Source organism: Halictus rubicundus, chromosome 18, assembly GCF_050948215.1.
Source record: "Halictus rubicundus isolate RS-2024b chromosome 18, iyHalRubi1_principal, whole genome shotgun sequence".
NCBI lineage: Eukaryota > Metazoa > Arthropoda > Insecta > Hymenoptera > Halictidae > Halictus > Halictus rubicundus.
The window spans coordinates 8,331,385-8,356,193 of record NC_135166.1 but is presented as its reverse complement, the minus strand read 5'-3'; the positions used below and the strand labels follow the sequence as shown (position 1 = coordinate 8,356,193).

The 24,809-nt window shown below is 39.0% G+C and overlaps 1 protein-coding gene across 13 annotated transcripts in view; it reads right to left on the bottom strand.

Moving 5' to 3' along the window:
- Window positions 1–24,809, bottom strand: part of Mtd (TLD domain-containing protein mustard) — a 331,444-nt gene that overhangs the window by 75,832 nt on the left and 230,803 nt on the right. For 12 of the 13 annotated variants that reach the window (XM_076803624.1, XM_076803626.1, XM_076803623.1 and 9 more), the window contains one exon: window positions 11,010–11,098. In XM_076803624.1, the coding sequence (XP_076659739.1) occupies window positions 11,010–11,098 (89 nt within the window). Of the gene's footprint in view, window positions 1–11,009; window positions 11,099–15,643; window positions 16,103–24,809 lie in introns of those variants that run through there. The other variant, XM_076803625.1, reaches the window with a different exon arrangement.

The window sequence follows — 24,809 nt, the reverse complement described above, 5'->3', positions numbered from 1 at the left end:
ATCCGGCCATTGTTTATATTTCTTAAGAAGAGCGGTCGGATGACAGATGTTAATCGATCAACGGCGGCGCAAGAGGCGAAAACGAACGGTACGAGCCTAAGCTAAGCATAAGCTCTAATCGGGGGACCGGAGCAATACCGATTACAACGCGACACTTGGATTATAGGGCAATCTCGGCCATTGCAGAACCGTGGCACGGGGGGATAATGGGAAGACCCGGTGGAATCACCGACTCGAGACACACCATTAGATCGAACATTACGTCCTTCCGCTGCCTAGGTACATTCTGTGGCGGTCCACGACGGTTTACCGTACCAGAATGAACGGTAATCTCGCAAAGGTAGCGGAAGAAGAATCTTTTTATATTTAAGGCTCCATTGTTGCCCGAGAAAATTCAATTCCACCTCTTGAACATTTTCTTGCCCCTCGTTTGCACCCCGACTTTTCAGCTGACTGCTAGTTTTTCTTTAGACACCTATTACTACTACCCCTGGCAGAAAATGTTCGATCAAGATCCTGAATAAGATTGTTGAATGATTTATTTGAGCGTGTATTAAATGTGGTACCAGAGCCAATGACATTTTAGAGATATATTCATAAAACGATGGATTCTTTTGCCAATCGTTCACATTGAAAGGGCAAAAACAACCCTCAAAGTTTGGGATGAAAAAGATTTTTTAAAATGTCATGAACTAGAAGGCGTAGACAGTCAATTTTCTTCAATTGCGAGCTTTCGAATGGGGAATTTAATCGCACAAGGAAATGCCAAAAAAAGGTGTTTGTTTAAAGAACACATCAATGCACGGACGGCAGTTAAAGTGTTAAATTCATATTTTCCCATCTCGCGCGATGTCAAGTCTTATTCGGGGTTGTACTATAAACGATAACACCATTTTTATAATATTGTTCAGGATCTTCGCGGGCATTACCGCTAATTTCGGTAATGCAATTCATTTCGAGCCGCCACAGTTCTTATATGGATGCCATAAACCTCCTGCCAGTAACATAAGAATTGCCGCCTTGCGATTTTGTCTCGACGTTGACAACAGCTCAGCTGTTTCAGCTCGAACACCAACGCAAACCTTCTGTTTACCTCTAGCGTCATACATGTCGCGTGGGCCATCGTTTCACATATTCCAAATCTCAAATCCGTTACCTATCGTCCTTTGTCTCCCGCGCAGCGCCGCGCCGCACAGTGGGCAATTTGGACAAAATCGGATTCAAAATCAAGGAACTTTCGATAGGAATGAGGTAGAGCGATGAAATCTTTTTTAAATGAAAGCTGCAACTTTGTAGAATATGGGAAAAATAGAGAGATTGTGGTACGAACGTTATTTAACCTCGAGAAAATTCGTTAAACGCGCACAAATTCAAGAAAATTTTAGTTTTTCCAATACCACGCGCGGAAAAAATTTTGTTTTAACATGCTATACATCATTTCCCATAGATTTTTTCACGCTGATTTCAAATCTAGTCTCAAAATTTGTCTACGACCGCAGGATTTTGCAAAAAATAGATTTTTGTGACAAAATCTAATGAAGTCATTTTTTCGTTGAAATGATTGGATGGTAATAATCTCCCTATTTTTCCCATATTCCACAAAGTTTCAGCTTTCATTTAAAAAAAATTTCATCGCTCTACCTCATTCCTATCGAAAGTTCTTTGACTTTGAATCCGATTTCGTCCAAATTGACCACTTGCCGCACAATGGTGCCAAGGCGGCAAAAAATCCTTTTTATAAATTTTCGATTTTTATAAAAAAGAATTATTTTTCTATAGCCTAATAGTGCGTGCATGATGTGCCAAAGTTAGATTTTTGAAAACAACATTTTTTACGGAGATATACGCATGGTAAATAACCATTTCCTCGCTCCTGGGAATTCGTCAGTTTTCAGTGCGATAGTTATGTAATTATTCCGTCTATAATTGAATACTTAGGGGTCTACAAATCATATGGGTTATTGCAAATGGCTTCAACTATTAACTGGCAAAAAAAAATTTTCGAAAAAAAGTTGTTTAACATTAAGTAATATGGACTAACCTGAAGCCCCTTTGCGTTACGCTCATTTTTTATTTATGGAGGAATACAAAAAATCCTTTGAATAGCTTCGATCTGGAACTAATCGTTTTGGCAAGTTATAATATTGATCTAGCTTTGTGCAAAATTTCATGAGATACTTCGAGATGCTTTCGCCGCAATTTAAGTTTAAATATCAACTTTCGGAATTTCCAAGAATGAATCGCGCGGAAGTCACGATTATTTGATGTTTCAGGTGAAATTTTTAAGGGATACATATCAGATAATCAAAAAAATGTGACATTTGTACATATAAAAAAATATTTAATAACAATTTTTTATGTTAAATAAACAAAGTTTTCGTTCACTGGACCACTGTCGCAAAAATGCAACAGGTATTTTTTGGTAGTGCTCCAATGAACGCTATAAAAATAATTTATGTAAGATAAAAAAATTGTTATTAAATATTTTTTATACATAAAAAATTAATAAATCATATGCACTTCACATTTTTCTTTATTATTTAGAAATTTTCCTAAAAAATTTCACGTGGAACATCAAATAATCGTAACCTCCGTACGATTCACTCTTGGAAATTCTAAAAGTTGATATTTAAACTTAAATTGTGGCGAAAGGGTCTCGAAGGGTCTCATGATTTTTTGCACAAAGTTAGATCAATATTACACCTAGCCAAAACGATTAGTTCCAGATCGAAGCTATTAAAGGGTTAGTTGTATGCTTCCATAAATAAAAAATGGACAGAAAACAGAGATTTTCGATTAGCCCATATTACTTAATATTAACAAGTGTTTACAAAAATTTTTTTTGCCAAATAAATGTTGTACCTGTGGCAATCTCCACAAATTTTCAAACAAATTCGTTGGATAGTTTCGTTTTTACAGATTTTTTGCCGCTTTTTGGCCATTTGGCACCACTGTGCGCCGTCCGTCAGGGCATTGCCTTCACGCGCTTACGAGCGTTCCGCGCTGCCTCGTCCTTTGTAATTTCAAAAACCCCGCTCCTTACTCCTTCCGCAGCCGATGGCCCCGCGCAGTGTGAATAGGCCAGCGTTAATCATTCACTGGTCTTTTGACTCATTCTCGATCGCTCAATCACGTTTCACTATTCTCGTGCGCTTCACGTCTTAGTTCTCCGCTCCAAAAATCGTGCGCTTCACCATTTGTGCTTCACCTCGCTTTCACTATCATTGCATCTCACTCTGTATCATTTCACCGCCTTTAGAATATAGTATCTTCAACTTCAGTTTCTTTAGAATATAGCATCTTTTACCATCAATTCCTCGTTCGCTCACTACGTCTACCCTATCGCAACCTTCAGCAGTCTTTTCCTTCGCTATAGTATTCAACAATATCTTGAGATACAATTGTTTTTTTTACAGTTAGTGAAAAGTTATTAATAGACTGCGGATTTTATGTATTCACGATAAAAAATAAAATGCAAGATGGGAAAGACAATTTAAAGAATTTAAAAATGCTGTTGTATTATTCTCACCTGATTGCAACTAGTTTTAGGGACCCAATTACTGTGGGGGTGCCAATTACTGTGCCTATATAAATTATACTTACTTTTAACCCTTAACGGACCAATGCACGGCACTTTTACTTACTGGGTCCAATGCTGCGTAATGGCGGCAAAAATAATTTTATTATTTTTATCACTCTTATTGTTGCCATATTTACATAATGAACGCGTTAAGCATTGTGCCAGGTCACCTCTGTGAATTTGTTTCCGCTTGTTATCTATGTTCCGTTTGGACCTGGTGACAGAGTTGTGCTAATTCAGTTACTTTGTAATTCAATTGCACAATTGAATCTATATAGTAAGAATTATAGAATATATAGAATTACATAATTAAAACCTTTCAATTAATTCAATTACTAATAATTTTAATCAGATGTGTAATTGAAATACAATATAATTCAAATACAGCTCTTCAAATTATGTGTAGCCCAGAACTTTGAAGAATTTCCTCATCCTTGTTTGTAATACGTCAAAGTGATCCTATTATTGGTTAATGTTAAGCTAAAAACGTTCCTTTTTTCCGTTCTTTGTTATTAGATAATGTATTTCATTTTATTTACATATAATATTAATGTTTGTTAATGAGTCTCATTAGATGATTGTCGTTATTTTTTCCTTTAATATATATCGTAACCTAGATAAAGTAGAGACATGATTCCGTTTTTTGCTGTTTATATTTATGTTTAAAATTTAAAAAATTTGCAACGCAGACGTTATTTCTGTTCAGATATTATAAATTTATAAATAATAAATCCCTTCTGTTTGAAATCTTCACATGGATTTTTCGATCTCTTATTACCTATTACTTTATTATTCATTATTCATATATTCATTATTCATTATTATTTATTATTCAGTAATTCGTAATTGATGTAGTTTAATTGCAAAGTATTTTATAATTGTACTGTGATTGCAATTACGAATTACATTTTAATTTAATTGAATGAAGATCTGAAATATAGATTACAAATATGATTTAATTACAATGTAATTCAATTACTTTGTCATTATAATTCCTGGAGTAATTCAATTGTAATTCTGCACAACGCTGCCTGGTGGGAAGTAAACTTGAAATACTTCCGGACCATTAAGGGTTAAAGCATTATCGAAAACGAGATATTAAACTGTTGTCATTAAAATCAGTTAATATATATGTTATATATCTCTTTTTTAGTATCCATTATGCTTTAAAAATAAGTATAATTAGTGTAGGCATAGTAATTGGCGCCCCACAGTAAATGGGTCCCTTACCCTATTCAGAAGAAGAAATAAATATCCACGTAGCTTCCGCATCTTAAAATTAGTAGAGACAACTATTTACTAATACAACTCTTTTATCTTTACTTCGCATAAAAATCCGCAGTCCAGTTATTAGTCCCCAGGGGTCGACTATTTCTGCTCGTACAGTTTTCTCTCTGTTCTGTTTTCTGTATCGGTCATTCCCCCTTCACCGGTCTGCGCGTAGTCGACACGTTAAAATGCACAAAGTCTTTCAAAACTGTTTGAAACCCGCGAAATGTCGAGTCGGTTACGAGGCGAGAAAGTGAGCGTCAGTCCGCGGGACTGCGCCGCTGCGCTCTCGCGCGCACGTCCGCTCAGGAAAGCATATAAGCGTGTTGTTGCGCAACGTCTCGAACCGTCTAGCGTCTGTGCAACGTGCAACTTCGCTCGTCCCCCAGGCGGGCTGCATCCCGTGCAACGAACCCGGCGAGACTACGTTGAGAAATTTTTGCGCACGGGGTGGTTACCGATCTCCTCGACTCGCATAATCGCACGGTGCGTCTGGAACACGGCGTTTCGCGGCCGAAAGTTTAGCGGTTACTGGTTATTGGACTAGACTGTGGATTTTATGCATTTACGACGAAAATACCTTGGCGAAATTTCAAACAATAGGAAGGTTGAAAGCATTTAAGAACAGCTATACGCTATTTCAAACTTACTAAAATTATTCAAGAAAAAAGGAAAAGGAAATTTCTATATGATTCCTATCTCTTGCAATTGATGAAAAAAATTTTTATTTTGCATAATGATCCGCAGTCTGGTAATTACATACGAGTTATGATAATCGCTGCGACGAATACTTTTTCTTAATCAGAGCTTTTCAATGAAATCGTTAACGCTAGGGTTACGGAGCAGTAAAAGTAACTGTTTTACATGACTTTATACAAATAGCAAGAAAGAATTTGTACGCTAATATATACAACGTGCTAAGTTAATTAGATAAATTGCTTTGATTTTAGAGAATTCTTGAGGTTGCTCGGTTCGCAGTCGAAGCGTTAAAACAGTGTGCACTATGTATAAAGGGGCGCATTCAAATGCATCAATCAGTTAACCAATTAAGACCGGTTAATCTCCCAAACTCTGAAAACGATGATTTGTTCCTATCGTAATTTTTTAAACAACGAGATGTTTTTACTTCTCCACAGTTCCATATTTATTAATTTTTCTATTTTTCCCGGATTTCCAATTTCTTCATTTCTCCATCTAGTAGCTTTCCACTCCATCCGGAATTAGATACTCTCCTTCTCATCAGAGCGATTCTTTCCGCATTTTAATTGCATCATTTATCTAGTTAATGACGGGTTCTTGCATTTCCTCGTTTCGTCACCTACTAACACGATCTTATCCCGAATCCTAGCTGTCCATTTCGACACTTTGATGCAGAATTACTTCGTATCCATCTAGTTAACCTCATGTTACTCGTTAGAAGTTTAAGTACTACTTCGCACCGGTCTAACGCACAACCGGTCTTCTTTATTAATAATTACGATTCCTTTCATTCCCATAGCTTATCGAACGGGAAAGGAACGTAAACGTTTTTCTTAGTAGGAATTTATGAAAACTGTAATAGCGTCTTGTCGGGAAATAAATTCTAAGCAAAGACGTTTATAATCTCTGCACGACGCGAATCTGGAACATCGAAATACCACCACTGGTGTATTGAAAGAAAAGTTAAATGGGAAAGAACGAACTCCATTTTGCGGACTAAACGGCCCAATCGACTGCATGCCGAAAACGGACACAATCGGGAGACATATCGGGAGGAGGAGGAGGAGGAGGGTGAATATAAAAACGCGCGCGAAAGCGGCGGACATTTTTCTTCGTTTCAGCAGGCACGAGCAATGCATGAGAAATGCGTTCGAATTGGCGTCATTCGATTTCCGGTATCGATCGCCGCGTGCCAAGCCAGCCCGTGCCCCTGTGTTTCTCAACCGGCGCCGCGCCGCTCTGCTCCAGAATTCGAGCGATGCATTTCCATCCCCCGCTGAACCACCACCTCCTCCGCTCGCACGTCCACCCCCGCGAAAATTCCTGTTGCATAGTAAGTGTCCGCGTCTTCCGGAACCAGCCCCGAAGTTTCGCGTTAAACGAGTCGCCTAACAAGAGTTTGGCATGCGACGGATTCCTAGCAAGGTTCCTAAACTTTCCGTGTTCGTGTCGCGGCCGAATATAATTACGCGTGTCTTAACTTTCAGTTGCTACGATAACATATATTAACAATTGTAATCCAAACACAATGGTAATTTAATTAATGCTTGGGATATGGAAGAAAATTAATATTTGAATATAGCACGTGGACGATCTAAACTGTTACCCGTCGTTGGAGGCCCAACGGTGAACCAACTAACTGATGATGATGACTAACTGATTATGACAACACTGTGTAGCTGAAAAGAAAATCAAAACATGACCCACTGAAATCAGCGAATCAAGAGATTCCCAAGCGACTCCCGTTTCTTGCAACGGACGCAAAACATTTTTACAAAAAAATCCGCAGTCGTGTAGATTTTTTGCAATCGTGCAACTATCAGATACGATCAAGCACTTTATACTTTGTGATTGGTTAAGAGTAGCGTAATCATTTGCTTAAGATGGAACATCGATTTTTATTTTAGCGTTTACGCTTGTTTAGACTTAATTTTACCTCAGGAAACCAGAAAATTTTTACTTTTTTTATTTAACACGTTCGCGGACGTGAATGCGGAAACGGAATTGAAATCAATTTTTATTCATTTAATTTTATACAACCTTAAGTTTTTGTAATTAATATACATTTCAAAGTAATTACCAACTGTCATTACTAATGACAGTTAACTTATTATTATTGTTTATATCTAATCAGATTTCGGATAGTACAACTAGTTTCAAGAAAAATTGACTGTCAATTTTTGCAGCTAACTGAAATTTTTACTGTCCGTGAACGTGTTACTCCTGTAGATTTTGCCGAGAAAATGCCGAAAATCCAAGTTTCAATCCTAGGAGATCACTAGTTCAAAAGTTGTGTGTGTGTGTGTGTGTGTGTAAAGATGTGCGATTTTCAGCGTTTTTGACAGGTAAGGGCGCCGCCATGTTGGTATGTAGTATCGCGCGTTGCGTAAACTGCGGCGCCACTAGATACTGTGCACGAGTTGACGGATTTTACAGCGGAAGATCCATCTGTTTCGTCAGCAACTATTGCGGCGTGGTTTCACTATTGCCGTGAGATGATTGTCGACCTTCTCATCAAGATTCAATTGGATAAGCCGACATTAGGAGAGATTTCGGCATCTGGATATCCGATTACAGTTCAAGTACAAAATATTGAGTTGATTTGTGTTAGGTTTTTTGTGAGCAACCAGCCACACAAGCTATTAAGAATTGCAAGCTATATTTACAACTTCTTCTTTATTCGTTTGTGCGGAAAAGATGTATCCTCTCATAGATCGGTGCTCTACGTTGTTAATGCTCTACACTCTACGGCATTATCTAGCAGCTCTGCTCGTTAAGCGACACGCGACGGTCACTATATACAAACATGGCGACGCCCTTACCTGTCAAAAACGCTGAAAATCGCACATCTTTACACACACATAAGTTTTGAACTAGTGATCTCCCAGGATTGAAACTTGGATTTTCGGAAGTTTCTCGAAAAATCTACAGGATTACCTAAAATGTTCAAAATTTCTGACTTCCTGAAGTAAAGTTTAATCGAAAGGCAGGTTATCGAGGTTTAGTTTATATTTTTATGGTCAGGCAAGGTTAATGGACTGTTCACTTTGTAATAGAGATAATTTCGGCATTTAATTATCATTCTTGTAAATGTTCCTCTGTAAATACGTACTCTGATGTACTTCTAATTATAGTTAGATTACATCTAATCGATAATCTACAGAGGTTTATGCAAATTCGCGTTCTTGCCGATGGATTCACGGAAGCGGTGAGTAAACAGGAAGATTTCTCTTGAATTATTCCAACGACGCGACATGATTCTACTAACCTAATTTCCTCAATTAACGAACCACTGAACCTTCAATCGCAACGAAACAAAACAGCTCGCGTTTTAGACAGGAAAAATATTCATTAGAACTTGAACGTTTTTCAAATGAAATATTAGTGTTGAGTCTCCAGTGGCTTGAACCTAAAGGTTTACGGTTTAGTTAACGAAACTATTCATCAAAACTCCAAATTAAATGAAACAGTTTCAAGCTCACGTTGGCCTGAACCTACCGACTAAAATTAAGAGAAAGTGCGCATCAATCTTGCACGGGTACGAAAAGAAAGGGAGAGGCATTAGGGTCGCATTAATTGTCGAAACTGCACGAGGATAATTAATGAAGAACAAGTATCGCTTGGTGCCGCTCGACGCGAACGGGCCTCGGGATCGAGTGTCTCTGTGACAATGATGAATCATTCGTGGTACGTCTTCCACCGTTACAAGCTCGTTCGTTGCACGCGGTATGCGGTTGTTAACAAGACACTCATGGACGCGTCAGTTTCGCTCGGCAAACTCATTTTTCCGGAGTCCGCGTAGCACGGTTCCCGGCGTCGTCGTTCGCGCGATAAATCTCTTTTGGGCGAGTTTCGAAACTGCGATCGACGGAGCATCGGATCCCATCAAGGCGTCACGGTCCCTCGCTCCAAGATCGATGAATATAAGTTCCGTCACTTTCTTTGAACGTACGCGGTTGAACTTTGCTTGCACTTCACAGAGATTGCTGCTCTCGGAGCAGTTTATCATGCTAGTCCCGCCATTTGTCAAATTCAAATGAATTTTCTATAACCACTTACTCGACAAATTTTTAGAGTGCCACTCTGGTTCCGTGCAATTGATACGGAGACATCTTTTGTGATAGCTTCACAATTTTTGGTTTGGTAGTGCATAAACTGAAATTTATTTTCAAACGCAAACTTCATACTCAAATATTGGCCTCAAGTCGAGTTCAATTCCGTCTTACAGTTCGTACCGATTCAAACGCGAAGGGAATGGGACAGAAACCGTTTTTCCGCGAGTAACATTTTGCCGAGTTATTTTATGCAACAGATCATAGGTAGCAATTTGCATATCATCGACGAATAAATTTCTTACAAACATTTACGTGTTGGAACAGCGATTACGCTCGTTCTCCTTGACACCCAATTATCTTCGCGATTATTGATCACTGTTTGACACGGTGCAAGCACGAGTACAGTCGCGTTAGGCTATTGCTAGCTCGAGGGAGCTTCTTATTGTTGTGTGGGATCACGACGCCCTAGATCAAGGATGTGTATTTTTGTCTCAATTGAGACAAAAACGTCCCCACCATAGCGCCCACTGTCCCCTTCCAATAAGCGCCGTTACGGTAGGGCAGGCCCAGACAACTTTTTCCCCGCTTCACGACTTCCACTACCAATGTACCGGCTCCCCTACTATCAACTGTTTCATATTGCCCTAACCGCGTGTTTCTTCGCGCGATCGCGTTACTACGAGTACATGCGTGTACATCTACATTCCACAGGAATTTGGTGGGGAGGAACCAGGAGTAGAGAGAGCAGTGTCGCCAGATCGAGAAAATCGAGGGGAATACAACGTACCCCCTCTCTGATGACCAGAGTAATATATGACACGATGCGCGTGCGCGATAGGGACGCAACAATGACATGACATGTCGCAAGTTTTAGGTTATTGCCGCGTATCGTACCTAGACGATAGTGCAATTCTAAACGCCACCGTCACCGCCAAGCGTCGCCTCAATCGCGCGCGGCACCACGTGGCTCGTCACGTGACTAGTCTACGGTCTTAGTGGGGGACGTTGGAGTATGCTCATGGTGGTGGAATGGGATAGTGAAAGGGGAAAAGGAGGAAAGGAAAGAGTCCAGTTTTGGACTCTCCTGGCGACACTGAGAGAGAGAGAGAGAGGGGGGTGGGGGAGTCGTCTGTGGCTCGGGAGTCGCAAGTTTCCTAGGCCTGCCGTAGGGCAACGGAGACGCGAGACACTAGCGACCAAGGTGCGCGCTGCATGAAAGAGAAGCAGGCGTTTGAGGGGCCCCTACCGTGCTCATCACTGCCCTAGACCAAATACGTATGGAGATTAGAAAAAGTCGAAGGGTTTCGTGGGTGTGCGCGTTATCTGATCAGCTACAATCAGTGAGGTCGCAGGTTCGATTTTTCCCTGAAATTCTACATACGTGGTGCGTCGAATTCGCTACTCACCGAGTAGGCGATGGTGCTGATAGGCTGTGAGATGCGGCCATGTTTCTTCTCTTGAGTTGTCGAGCCATCTTTGCTTTCGCTGTCCGAATCTGCAAGAAGAATTGTAAATCATCAGTTTCACCGATTCGTTGAATTCGAAGCGAAATGTACAGGGTGTAAAGAAATGTTTGGTCTTGGCTGCCATAGGCGTGTTCTACAACTTCGGATCGATAAAAATCCGTAAAGAATAGTTGCCGCAAAATTGTCCTTGACCTTGAATTTCACAGACAAATTTTTTTTTATTGACATGACGCGTAGAATACAATGCAATAAAGAGAAATTTGTCCTTGACATTCAAGGTCAAGGACAATTTTGCGGTAACTCGTTTTTACGGATCCTCATCGATCCGTATATGTACAATACGCCTATGGCAGCCAAGACCAAACATTTCTTTACACCCTGTACGTTTGGTTCTGCAGGAGCAATAGGAAAGTTTCTATAAAACACTGCAGGTATACCTGTTGCAAATAGACTATGAAAGTTTCCGTACTATTCAACTTTGAAAGACAATGTTTCGAAGGTAACAAAATTATTTCCTCTATGAGGAGTTGTGAAATGTGCAAAGGCAAAATTGTGAGAAATATCATTGTAGCAATTCTTGATTTGCCGAGTATTACACGGCACAAGTATGTGAAATGCTCTAGGATTCAGAGGCTAACGATACGTTCCGTAATAAAATGTGCGGCCTTTAAAGCGTTTATATTGTTATTGTAGAAATTGCGCAATTGTCGGAGACGAAGACAGCTTGAAATCGAAGGAGTCTTCCGAATAGTCGAAGGCCATCGCCTCGTGACGAACAAACCTCTGAATTGACTCCTCTTCCTGTTGGTTTTGTTACGCGACCGAATGTTTTCTCCGCGAGGAATACAAACGGAAACGTTGCGTCTCGTGATTAGTTTAATTGCCCGCGGCGTTTATCTTGCGTTCTCTGTCGGGTAACTTTTTCGCCGCGAATTTGAATTTCGTCACTGTCAATTTCCTCCAGGTCTGTTCCTCAATGTTAACGATCTTGGACAATTTCGCTGCATCGAACCTTACTTACGGACATGACCATTTATTTGTAACACTTTCTTTGATAGCTTCACTGAACCGAAATCGATTTTTTCATATGTAAAAGTACAAGACACGTTTCTCAGTGCGTTCCGGAAGAGAAACTTAAATTTTCGAGAATTCGATTAGAACCTGCCTCGGGGTTTTTCTGTCATTAAGTAATTGAATATTAACTCCAGGCGAATATTAAAATAGTTCTCATATGAAGGATCCTTTCAGCTTCTCGTAGAGCCTTCTAAAAAAGGAACTTTCATCTCCCGAACCACGGTTTCTCTAACTGCGGATAAGACGACCGCAGAGTTCGTGCAAACTGCATTCTTCAAGGTCTTAGTTTGCCTAATGAAAATGGCAAGCACCGCATCCATGAATCATACTAACCTTTCAGCCGCCGCGGAGAAAGTCGGCTCTGTTAAAACAACTTATTTTCAGTTTGTACGTAGTCAGCGCGTTAACAATGCGCGTTAATCGTATTTTTTCGCGGTATCTTGCGAACACGACGAGGAACCGTTCATTATGGCTAAGCAACGAGCACGAATTTGCATTTGCCGGCTAATCTTGAGGAATGCAAATTCATACTTGCAAAAATAATATTCGAACATTTCGTAACATGTATCATGAGGAAACTATTCATTTCAATGTTCCACGTTCGTGTTAAACATACATAATTGTATATTTATAAAATCAAATAAATACACGAAAATAAGATATTTCACCCGAGCCTATAAAATTTTTATTAAAATTCGGCTACTTTATCTAGCAAGGTTCCGTGATCGTAGTAGACAGTTATCGCAACTGTCGAGTGTATTTTTTCAAAAAATAAACCATAATCGTCAACGGCCGAGCGAGAAAACCTCTTTCAGCGACTGTCCCCCGCAAGGTCCCGTTTATAACTCGCAGCGAGGGTACAACGACGCACGTGAAGTTGAGACGCCATTTTCCTCGGGCGTGTAATTCACTATTGACTGCGTCGAGCGTTCCGCTTCGACACACAATTCCCGATCAACCGGAGTTCGAACTCTCGAATTAATCCGAGAAAATCAATACAGCTGTAGCAATTGATTTCATTGTTCGAGGTTCGCTCGAACTGCTACATCGTTGCAATTAATATCGAGGCGGTGCGGTGTAGAAACGGTCCGGCGATTTTCTCGAGCAGAGTGCGCGCGCGTTCGCTTCGTTCGCTCGCTCGATTCCTTCCTCGACTCCTGAGCACGTGTTGCGATCGAGGATTTTAAATTGGCGACAATTAAATGCATTTGCGTTCGTTCACGGAATGACTGCTCTCCTCTACCGTGTCGTCATGTGCTTTCGATTTGTTTGCCGTTACGTTGCGCTCGCGTCGCTAATCGCACAAATCGTTTCCCGCCATTTCCACAATATTTCGAAAGTCGCAACGCGCTGCAACGCCGCGCCAGGCAATTCTATTTCGCTGACCGTGCCGACGACCCCTAAGGCCGAACTCGAACGGTAATCTTCATCAGGAAGTGATTTATGCTCATTGTTATTTACTCTAGCTTTCGAATGAATAAATGCACATCCAATTTGTAAATATCTGCGCTCATTAATGCGTTCCACCTATCGATCAGAGACAAGCCTTATTAAGGCGTTAAATATCGTCAATTTACTGTACATATTTCGGAACTGATATAGTTTTCATTACTTTTTTGGCACGGTTTTTTGCACAGCGTTCTGAGAAAGATATCTACCGCACAAAAAAATTGTACTGTCCATGCTTCACAAAAAGCCTCGGGGGATGGAACAGGAACAAGGGGAGTCCCTCGCTCGGTCCGCCTATCCCTACCGCCACAGTGTCGCGAATGGCCATTTTAGGTGGAAAAAAGTCATGTCAGAAATTCCTTCTTTCGGAATGTTTACTGAGCCTAATTGTACCCAGAATAATTCATTTAATAGCGATATAAGTATCGAAATCAATACGTGAAAACTCCGAACCGTAATACGCCGAAATCGTACGTTTATATTTGTTCTAAAGAAAATTGTGTCACAGCAATAATTATGAATCCTTAAGCTTCTATACACGATATTCTATATTAACATAAGTAAATATCTACATTAATGTTCACAAAGTTCCTTAAAAAAGTTCTTTACAATAATTTTTAGTGATTTTTTAAGTACCAGTTTTCTATGCCGGTTAGCTGATTTTAATAGAGCAGAACTAAAAGGTCTCGAAAGATCACATCTTGAAATTTTTATTGCATTAAGTTCAAACTATGTAGAAAAAATCAGCTGCAAATATCTGCTAACCTGCCTGTCACAATTTTTTTAAATCTTTGTAACACCGTACGGTGGACCGAATGAGCATTCTAGGAAAGCAGGAGGAAGTGGCTCCACAAATAATGGTAACACGGCTAGACGTTTCTTCAAAAACTTTACAAAAACCTCGAAAATAGCAGGTATTAAGGAACTTCTTGAACGATTTTTTAATATCTTATCTGCTCTTTCTTCAGGTCACAACATTAATTTTCTAAATTTCGAGAAGTTTGTTCGCGAAACAAAAGATTTATATTTAAATTTATATCCTTGGCTTTATATGCCCGTTACAGCGCATACATTACTATTTCATAGTGTAGAAATAAGTAAATCATGTCTATTGCCAATTGACATGACGTCTGAAGAGGCTCAAGAAGCTCGCAACAAAGACGTAAGAAGGTTTAGGATTGGCCACACAAGGAAGAATTCGCGTGTATCTACAAACTACGACTTAATAGCAATGCTGTTAATTACTTCTGATCCCATCATAAAGTATTATAGGGCGATACCGCAAAAAATACAAATTCGCTACAGAAAGGTGTATTAGATCTACTTTTAACAAGAACTTCCGTCTAATCCCATAAGTAACTTAGTTGATAGCGACAGCGATATTAGCGAATAATTATTTTATATAGTTGTATTTAGATATTATTGTTATACTTATTTAATATCATATTTTTTATTTATTTTTATATTTGTTTCTATAGTTTACATAATATTTTTCAATATAAATATTATTTTTAAAGGTTCTACATATGGTGAATCTCATTTCATGACCTAACACAAAATTTCAATCGGTTTGAAGAAGCGTGAAACGATCTATGATTTTTTTCCACCTAGAATGGCCATTCGCGACACTGTGATACCGGTGCGACCGCTTCAGCCAATAGAGTAGCTACTGTACACAGCGCGTTGTCAGTCCTCTTTTGTATAAAGATTTTCCTTAGCGTTAAATAAGAACTGTGCTGAATAAAACAATGTTTCTTCGAACAACTGTAGTTTAAAGTTTTAATATTAAAAGATATTTATACAAAATCGCCACTATAGATGGTGCTCGTGCATACAGGCTGTCACATGGATGCCGGATATATCCGGCGCTCGTACCGAAAGGGTTAAACTTGAAACAAGACGCAAAACCAGCATGATTCCTAATTCAGTGATCATTTAATGGTCTTCTTTAAGCAAAGGAATTGTTCAGTGAAGTAGTATAAAGGCTTTGCTGTAAATTGCAAAGATTTAAATCGAAATTTCCAAAACCAATTGTTTAAATGTAGCAATACCTGCAGTCGAACTCGAAAATAGTCGAAAATTGTCCAGGGAACCGATCGAACTGTCGTCGACCACATAGTACACGACATAGTCACAGACATTCTTCTCGACGATGTAGACGTTGCTCGGCTCGTAATCCAGGAATTCCCACGGCGAATCCTGCCGGTTAGTGCAATCGGTCGCCATTGTCCGATCGACACTCGCGCGAGCACTCTTTGCCGAGGATCAACGACTGATACTGGCGCGCAAACTGTTCTCGATCACGCAAATAATGTCTATCAACGGAGATGGAATTCGCGGCACGTCATCGGAAATTGATGTTCAATTGAAATGTTTACTGAATATCTCGAGTGCCTCTCGACGACGATTTTTAATTGCGGGAACTTTTAATGGTTTCTAACGCGAACAACAATTGTATGCCCCAGATAGAGAACGTTCCGCGCAATGTTCAACAAACTTCGCACACGTGTCCTACAGCCGGTACTGAACAAATAAATGTAGTTCTCCACTCTGTACAATTGTTTGCGAACTTTATTGCGTCCTGCTTGACACGACAAAACTGAAGAGCACATATTTCTCATTTCATAATAATTTGAAACATTAATAATCGTCGGCGTGACAGAAGTATTGCGAATTAACTGATAAAACTCGACATCGTTCGTTGTAAAAAGGATAATCACGATTTCGGAATCGGCTATAAATAAACTTTGTCACGTGACTGTAAACGGTGAAAAACCAGTACAGTCCCCGAACGACCGTATAATTAACCGAAATTAACAGCCCGTGTCTCGGGCCGCATTGCTTTCAATTGCTAACCGGCTTATTTAATTCAGAACGTGAAGTAATTAGCAGCAAGTGGTGACTGATCATGCGTGTAAACGTGATTCTACGCTCCTACGTCGATTTGGCACGTTCACTCGAAACAATCGACGCAGCTAAGGTTAACGCTGCCCAAATGATTCTTGCCGCTCGTAGCTAGCCGGTTTACCAGGGAACCGGCACGAATTATTCGGGCAGCCGAGCGTGTTTCACAAACGATGACCTCATCCTGCGTCTTCAGGACCGCTAACTCGATTATGAAATCCCGGGCAGCCTCGAAGGTTACAATTTGTCAATCATTTTACACGGACAGTATTTTGATCGTTTTATCGGACCCATCGCTCTGATGAAGTCGATCAGAAAGCGAGTTGCAGGACTCACTCCCCCGAAGCGTCATGACTACTGAGTCGTTTGTTAAGCGGCTTCGTTTTTGATACCGATCATTCCCTGACCGGCTCGCGAACCCGTTTCTGCGAACTGATTTTATATCGGTCCGACCGGTTTCCGGTCGAAAGCTGTCCAAAATTCCTTTACAAACTCGCCCTCCCCATCTTGCTGACATTGTGAAAAACCTCTCTACCCTTCTATAAAATTTGTTGTAATATTCTAAAATTAACAATTTTTTAAAAATATGGTGTATGACAATTACCTTATGACAAAATTTAGTAGGTGAAATTTGAAACAGTAAAATAATTGAGAGAATCTAAGAACATATTAGTTGCAATTTATTAAAATTGAAAGGAAAGAAAATTGTATTTAGCTCCTGTTTGCTGCAAATAATGCAGACAACGTTTATTTGCTACAAAAGGGACATCGCAATTTATATGAAACTGTGCAGAGATGAAGTTTACGTAGAACTATTCGATACTTATTTTATTAATTGCCAATATTCATCTTGAAAGGGTGAAAACAACCTCCTCAGTTGAGATCGGAAACCGGTTTGTTTATTATATTCACACCTTGATATGCTCCTTTGGTTGTCGATAATTAAGAGTTTTGAACAACCAACTTGTTCGTCACGGCTCAAGAATTATAAGCAGATTTATTTGGCCAGTTTCACGAAAAATGAATTGATTCTGGCAGAAGGTCTTTAAGGCCGTTATCGGGTCGTTAAGAGATGAGAAACGCATTCGAAATCCTGTCTGAGAACAAAGAAAACCGGATTTGGTAATTCGATCGCTGACCGTATCCCCTCCTCAAATAAATTTCTTCTTTTTTTTCTCAAACCACTGTGCTTGGTCCTTTCACCTTTATGCTAGATTTGCTTGACTTCCACTTCAACAATTTCGTGTCGAAAAAATAAACCGAAAAAAATTAGAAAAATTTGCAATCTTTTATTTTCTGACACCGAGTGAGACTCGAAAAGCTCCAGTAGTTCGAATCATTAGCGCCCAGTGTCTACTTGAATTTCGTCCTCCGTCATTGTTTACAGGTACTAGGAAAGATCGACGGAAAATTGAATGTATTAAAAGCTTAAATAAAAATTCTGAAATGAACCTGTGTCATAGCATGTCTACAGTATGTCACATACTCAGCATTTTTGAGAGAGAATAAGTAGGACGTAGATTATCATTAGGAAAAAAAAACAGACGATAGTAACTGGATTTTGAGAAGTGGAAAATTGAAACTGATGTACAATTACTCCGTAGAGCGAACATATGTGGACGCTGCAAGAAGGAATGGCAGAATAACAATAACTTTTCGATGGGTACAGTGCCTGTGATTCGCGTGGGTCAGCCTCGAGGCCCTGTTCGGAATTGAGTCGCTCTTAGGATGCTTCGTGAGCATCGATTGCGTGAGCAAACTTCTAGGAACATAGATAAATTAATGTGCCCATAAATCACAAGGCTTTAAAGACCTATAACAACGAAAACAAAACAGTTGAAACTCCGAAGGAAGCTTCGACATCGAAATAAGAGAGCGAAACAATTACTCCTTTGTCGAAGATAATTCATCTCTGTTGCGAATTCTTGAAACGATTATACGAAAGAAGAAAATAAAAATAAGAAAGAACAGTATTCGTGAGTGAGTGAGTGAGAATCATGGTCTTTTAAGCCTCTGCTAAGCGTCTCTTCTCTTTTCTAATTCGCCCGTAGCAAGATTATCCTTGCAAGAAATGCAATTGTGATATTAAAGAAGAATTGATAGCATGTGTCAGTGAAATAAATATAACTCAAAATACAGTGTACCTCGACAAGGGATCCGAAAGGGTTAACAACCCTGCTGATTAAAGATATACTAACGTGTTCGCCACGTAGGTTTGACGTACAGAACATCTAATTGATTTTACACCTGTCTTTATTTAAAATTATAGCACGGATATCGTGTAATGATTGTATAATTCCATATTTTATAAGAAGAACACGTTGAACGTGATAGAACGAAGACTGCCGCAGAGATAAACGTTGCTAGGGAACACGTTAAAACAAAATAACGATTAACAGAGTTGCATATCTAAGAAGAGACAGGGCTGTTTAAACATTCAGGATACAGTTCGAGAAACGGTAACACGGTCGATTTTGGTAACAGTTTCCGCGAATGGGCTCCATGGACGTTTCAGGAACACGAAATTGTGTAACAGCCACGCGGCAGTAATAGAATCGTCCCAATATCTCGATGAATATTCATTGCGGTTAATAAAGCCAACGTCTTTAATCCCTGCTTAAAATTCAACGGTAACGGCGACACATTGGGGCGACGCCTATCATAAGCTGACTCGAGGCTGGCTTCTTGCTTCTAGTGTTACCTCCGCGTACAACGTTGCAGAAAACGAAACGTGCCTCGTGTGAAACGAAAATATTATTCTCAGTCTGCGCGGACTGATAGCGAGGCTTCGATATCGGTACCGACAATCGTTCGACGGCGGCGCAGTTTCGCCACTTCAGTAACAAGTTAACGCTGCCATCTATTTTGTCTGGTTGCTGCAACCGCAGAGGTAGCCGTTTTGGGGGAAAAAATTCCTAGTAAATTCACATTCTTGCGAAGAAAATTGATGACACGAATTACACGGGTATTTACTTTACTCATAAAAAAAATCGCGTTGCTCCCAATAATTATAACTTTCTTACTGCTCATAATAATTATAAAACTATCTCATTAAAGTTATATATATTTATTTTTTTAATATATTATATATATAAATATATACTATTATTATATATATTTATATATATTAATATATACTATTATTATATATATTTATATATATTAATATATATGTATATTTTGAACGTTATGATGTATGTGTTTTGAGCTTCGTCGTAATATTTGTTTGAGGTTACCGTACACAGTGTTCACGACGAAATTCTTCCTACTTATCTCCAATTGTTTCGCTTTCAATTGACTTGTAATCTAAACGGTGATAGGTTAACAGGATCATAAAGTTTCTATTCTGTTTTCAGCGTGACGAATCCTTTAATAGAGGCTTCATTGGCGTAATTCTATGAATTGCAGTGTCTAAACGAATTTCTATGTCATTTTCGATTTATTAGTCCAACTATTAACGATGTTTAAGATGGATCCACCGAGCTCCTTCCTCACGCGTAATGTTACCGGTTAGTTTTCACCGTTATCTGAAGCTATCGAATTTTATCAACGCCGGGCACCATGGCCAATGAAAATGAGAAATATTATTTAATATCTGTTTACCGTACATTTTTCTAGAACAAATATCGATATCAAGCCACGTTTTTCTGTACGCAACGAGCTCCAATTTTCCACTATGGTATCGATACATACAAAGGGGGTAATATACGAAAGTAAAAAAGTACACAAGTAAAAGAGGAGATCAATTTGACAAATTGAAGAAATTCCTATTTTCAAATTGGTCAACGGACAGATACCAAAATACTAAAATGAGCACTTTCACTCGCGGGAGTTTTTCTCACAACTGGAGTTTTCGGGTTTGGTACGGGGCTTATATAGTCTCTACTGAGATTCATTAAACAAGGTAAACGAGGAGACACTGCCAATTTTAAGCAGGCGACGAGGAAATCTTTATGCAAGGTGATTCACGGGAGCGTGATCAACTCAGATTATCCTGCTACTACCGGTTCGATCGGAAATACTTTTAGCTAATATAATAAGGTTCAAGCAGAGCTTTAAAATGATTGTATCAGTTGTTAGCTCTGTTTTCCAAAGTTATCGCGGTCACCTTCAGTTTTTGATATGTAGATCTACAATCTTTTTATACCCATATTTTAGGAGATACGATTCGTGGTCCACCCTGTATAATAATTTGAATCTGTAATCTAAGCCATCACGATCCTTTAAACTTATTACCAAGAATGCCACAGTGGTCTGAAAACGCTATTTTACTGGCCAAAAGTCAGTTTTCGAAGTTCAAGAATTTGGAAAACTCTTTTGCTATACAGTAACAATACACTTCAATCCTTCAAAATCCAAAATATTATTCATCTCAGCTAATTGTGTGATCGAGGGTAACGTTTTGAATACAAAATTCTGAGATTCAAAGTGAAGCTAATTATCTAAGAACTCATTATAGAACATGATATAACGTAGGCGTCTATTAATAGGCGTGCTTTCAGTATTTAATTAGTTTTTAAGCATTATTTAATCCGTGTACAATAGCTGCAATATTACTAACAATTTAAACTTTGAGAAGAATTTAAAAAGATGATTTCGAGTGGTGAGCATCAGGCTTGTTTTACATGAAAGTTTAAACAATTGCGAAAAAGAGCATATAAATTTTAAGTCACCTCCTGCCACCTTGTAGTTTATACGACAATTAAGAAGTAGAAACAGTTACGTAGGCTATTGAAAAGTGGCTTTATAAAGTAAATAATATAATTATATGTAATTAAATATAATTATCATTATAAAATGAATAATATAATAATATATACATATTACTTATATTAGGTACACTGAATAACAAAATATATTGCGTTGAAAAAGATTTATATGTGTGTCTCTTTAATTTTGATCACGAAAAGCGAGTTTCCAGAACATATGTGCATAGTACTGAATCCGCCAATTTGAATTTCGAATTTTTGGTGTCGGATTCGTTATCAGTGACCTCAAAGCACTTGATTACCATCTTTTCGAAAGTTTCAACGAAATCTTGAGTTTTGGCCAGTAATGATCAAACATAAAATATTCGTAACATCTGTTTACCATAGGTGGAAATAATCATCAGGGACAGAGGGAAATGAATTAACCATCGCTTTTTTAACACTAGATTTACGGGACCCGTCAAAATGACGGATTCTAATATTTTTAGATTGCGAATATTGAGATTGTAAAAATGCATCCATGAGCAATTATTTAACAAATTGATTTCTTTGGGTATATATTATTAAAAAACTGGCTACAAACTTTGATAGATACATTCATGTTATTTTTATAAAGTAATGTAAAATAGTAATTTTTAGTGCTCTGTAAACCTAGTGTTAAGCGTAGGATTCGACTGTGTTTGTGATACGATGCGATGGCGCAAAGTGGGCCGTATAAGAGGGACACCATTCTTGACCAGGTGTAGAAATTTTAACTTCATAGTTTCAATGTTCTTAACTAAATTACTTTAAAGTTCCGAGACGTTTTTAGGACTGTGATTCGCAGTGAACGTGTATGCTTCCTAAATACAAAAGACAACTGTGGACTTAGATCTCTGTCGAAAACCGTTGAACCCAGAGGCTGCCGATTCCAAGATCGTGAAGCGTTCTGCGAAATGCTCACCGGTGGGCACGTGCGGCTCGAGTGGCACGTTATCGCGAGCACAAGATTGTCGATCGATTACCTAGCCACGTGTACTCTGATTGGCGATCACTAACCGGGATGGATAGGTCGGCGATCGACGGAAAGATCGTTCGATCGTTTTCCGGGGCCTCGGCGGCGTTTGTTTTCGCGCGCGTAGCCGCCGCAGCCTCGCGTGTTTCAAGGTGACGCGGATCCGTGCACAGTGCAACAGCAATTACGGACGCGTAACAAGCACCAGGTGTGTTGGCGTCCCGATTTTATGGCCGATCGAGCGCACCGAATGATCGATGGCCCGCGTGGATCGCGCACAGGGAAACGCGGGACGCGACTGGCCACCAGAGAAACAAGGAAACGAGCGATGCGCCAGATCCACGGATCCTCTTTCGTCGAAAGGATGTGTTCGACAACTTCTCGGACGGCAACTCGCGCTGCCGACGACTACTCGCGCCAGTGCCACGGACGACTGGCTATCACTGCCATGTTGCGCTCGCGTCACCGTTGGCGCGATAATTTAACTTTGATGCACGTGCTTTATCGTGCCGCGCCTGCTATCCGACTTTTTTTCGATTTCGCGCCGTGAACTCCAGGAACCGCGAGCGTTTACTCCTAATCTGCGATTCTAATCGCGTTCTTTGAGGTTTCAGTAGGTAAAGCTAGCTAACACGCCACACCTTTGTAGAAATGTCAACAATACTGCTCGATTTGTTTCTAGTTCGTAAAACTTTTAAAAGCCACATTTATGAGAATTCATGCAGTAATTTTATTGCAAGTTCACAGATGTCTCGCTAAAGAGATCTAATTTTTTTTATAACCTATTCCCCGCTACATTAATTTATTTACCAGTTGTTCGAACGACATCCCACACGTATTCAAGGTAAGTATTGTTGTATTTTGAAGTGGTTCAATGGTCCTACGATAAGTTTGTTGGAATAATTATTATTTGCTGGGGTACCTTTGCTTATTCGTTAGAAATTGATGTTCATTCATTTAGCCCATTTTTCATTGAATCCAATGTCAGATTTTAACCCTTTGCACTCGAAGCCGTTTTAACTCCAAACCTCATTTCTTCCGACCTAGAATATTTCCCTTCTATATATTTCTTTTCATGTTATATGTGTACATACGAAAATGGTGCAATTTACTCGTACAATACTGAAATGTTTAGTAATTTATTAAATACAAACCAATTTAATAATGTAAACAATATTTTGAATAATGATACAGCAATTTTTGGTGGCACCTTACAGTCACCAATCGAGTGCTAAGGGTTAAATACAAGCTACAACTATCAAATATTGTCAGAATCGTGTTCCGGAAAGTAAGAACTTAATAAAAACCTTTTTGTAGCAATAGCACTCGGAAAATGAAATAACGATTTGCGTATGCTAATTTCAGTAGACATGCAGCTTAACCCATTGACCTACAATATCGAGTCATACTCGTGATGAAGATTCTGAACAGAGTCTAATAAATATGTATGTCATTAATTTCATTTAAATAAAATTCTATTTTGGCGTTGTTTATGTACAGTTATTGAAGAACATATAGGCATATAATAGATATAAATTTTCTCCTTTTTTTTTTTAGGAAATTACGAATTACAAAAAGGTTCCAGTCACTGAAACCATAAAATAAATCGTAGTGCAAGGGGTTAAGTGTCCATTCATTGGAGAGGTCACCCTATATGAGAATTATGAGGAAAAATAAAAAGTATCCTTAACCCTCGTCCCTTCTGTTAATTATACACAAATTTTTCATGTAAAGGATGATGTTAATCTGCTATGCGTAGAAGAACTGATCTGAAACTTTGACTTTTATTTTGTCAACATGAAATGAAGCGACAAAACTTGCGACAAAAAAATGTGGCGACATTTGTTACAAAAAGGATCTTGGCGTGTCAATCTGGCAGACATAATTTTCACGTTTCTTCAAGTCCTTTGACGGCTAGTTGATTGTTTTTTAATTGTTACACGACAATTGTGCATTCTTTGTACAACCGCTTCAAAGTACGCGTAGACACGTACAGATTTGAATATCAAAAGTTTGCGTGAACTTGAATAATAGAAGAAGAGGCGTTACGTATCCTCTTTGTTCTTATCTTCGTTCCGTGACAAAGCTCGGACCGATAAAATCGAAACAAAGCGAAGTCCAACACACGTAAGGATGAAATCGAGAAATGCGAATAGGCGAGTAACATATTCTGTAAATGTTTATTACTTTGTTCTCAATAAAATAATTAGCGAACTTAATCATTTAGAGAGACGACATACCTCCGCAAAGGGTTAATCAACTTTTGAAAAATTCAACCATTTGCACTTGATGGTCCCTTTTGAGGGACCACTAAAAATTATTGGATTGCTCGAAAGTAAATCGCTGTTTTAGTATCTGCTATAGAACGTTTTATTTTAAATAAATTTATGCAGTCTAAATATCTTTTGTTAAGTTTCATATAATGTTCCCAAAGTGTTAGAAAACTTTGAACAAGGTTATTTAAATCTTCCTGCAGCTATAATTTTAGGTCTTCTACGTCTATAAAAGATAACTTCCTTCCTTGAATAAATCCAGAATAGTTTACTTCTTTTCAAGAATTTTCTGGATTACCTAGAAGAACGATGCCCGCAGTTATTAATTGATATCGGT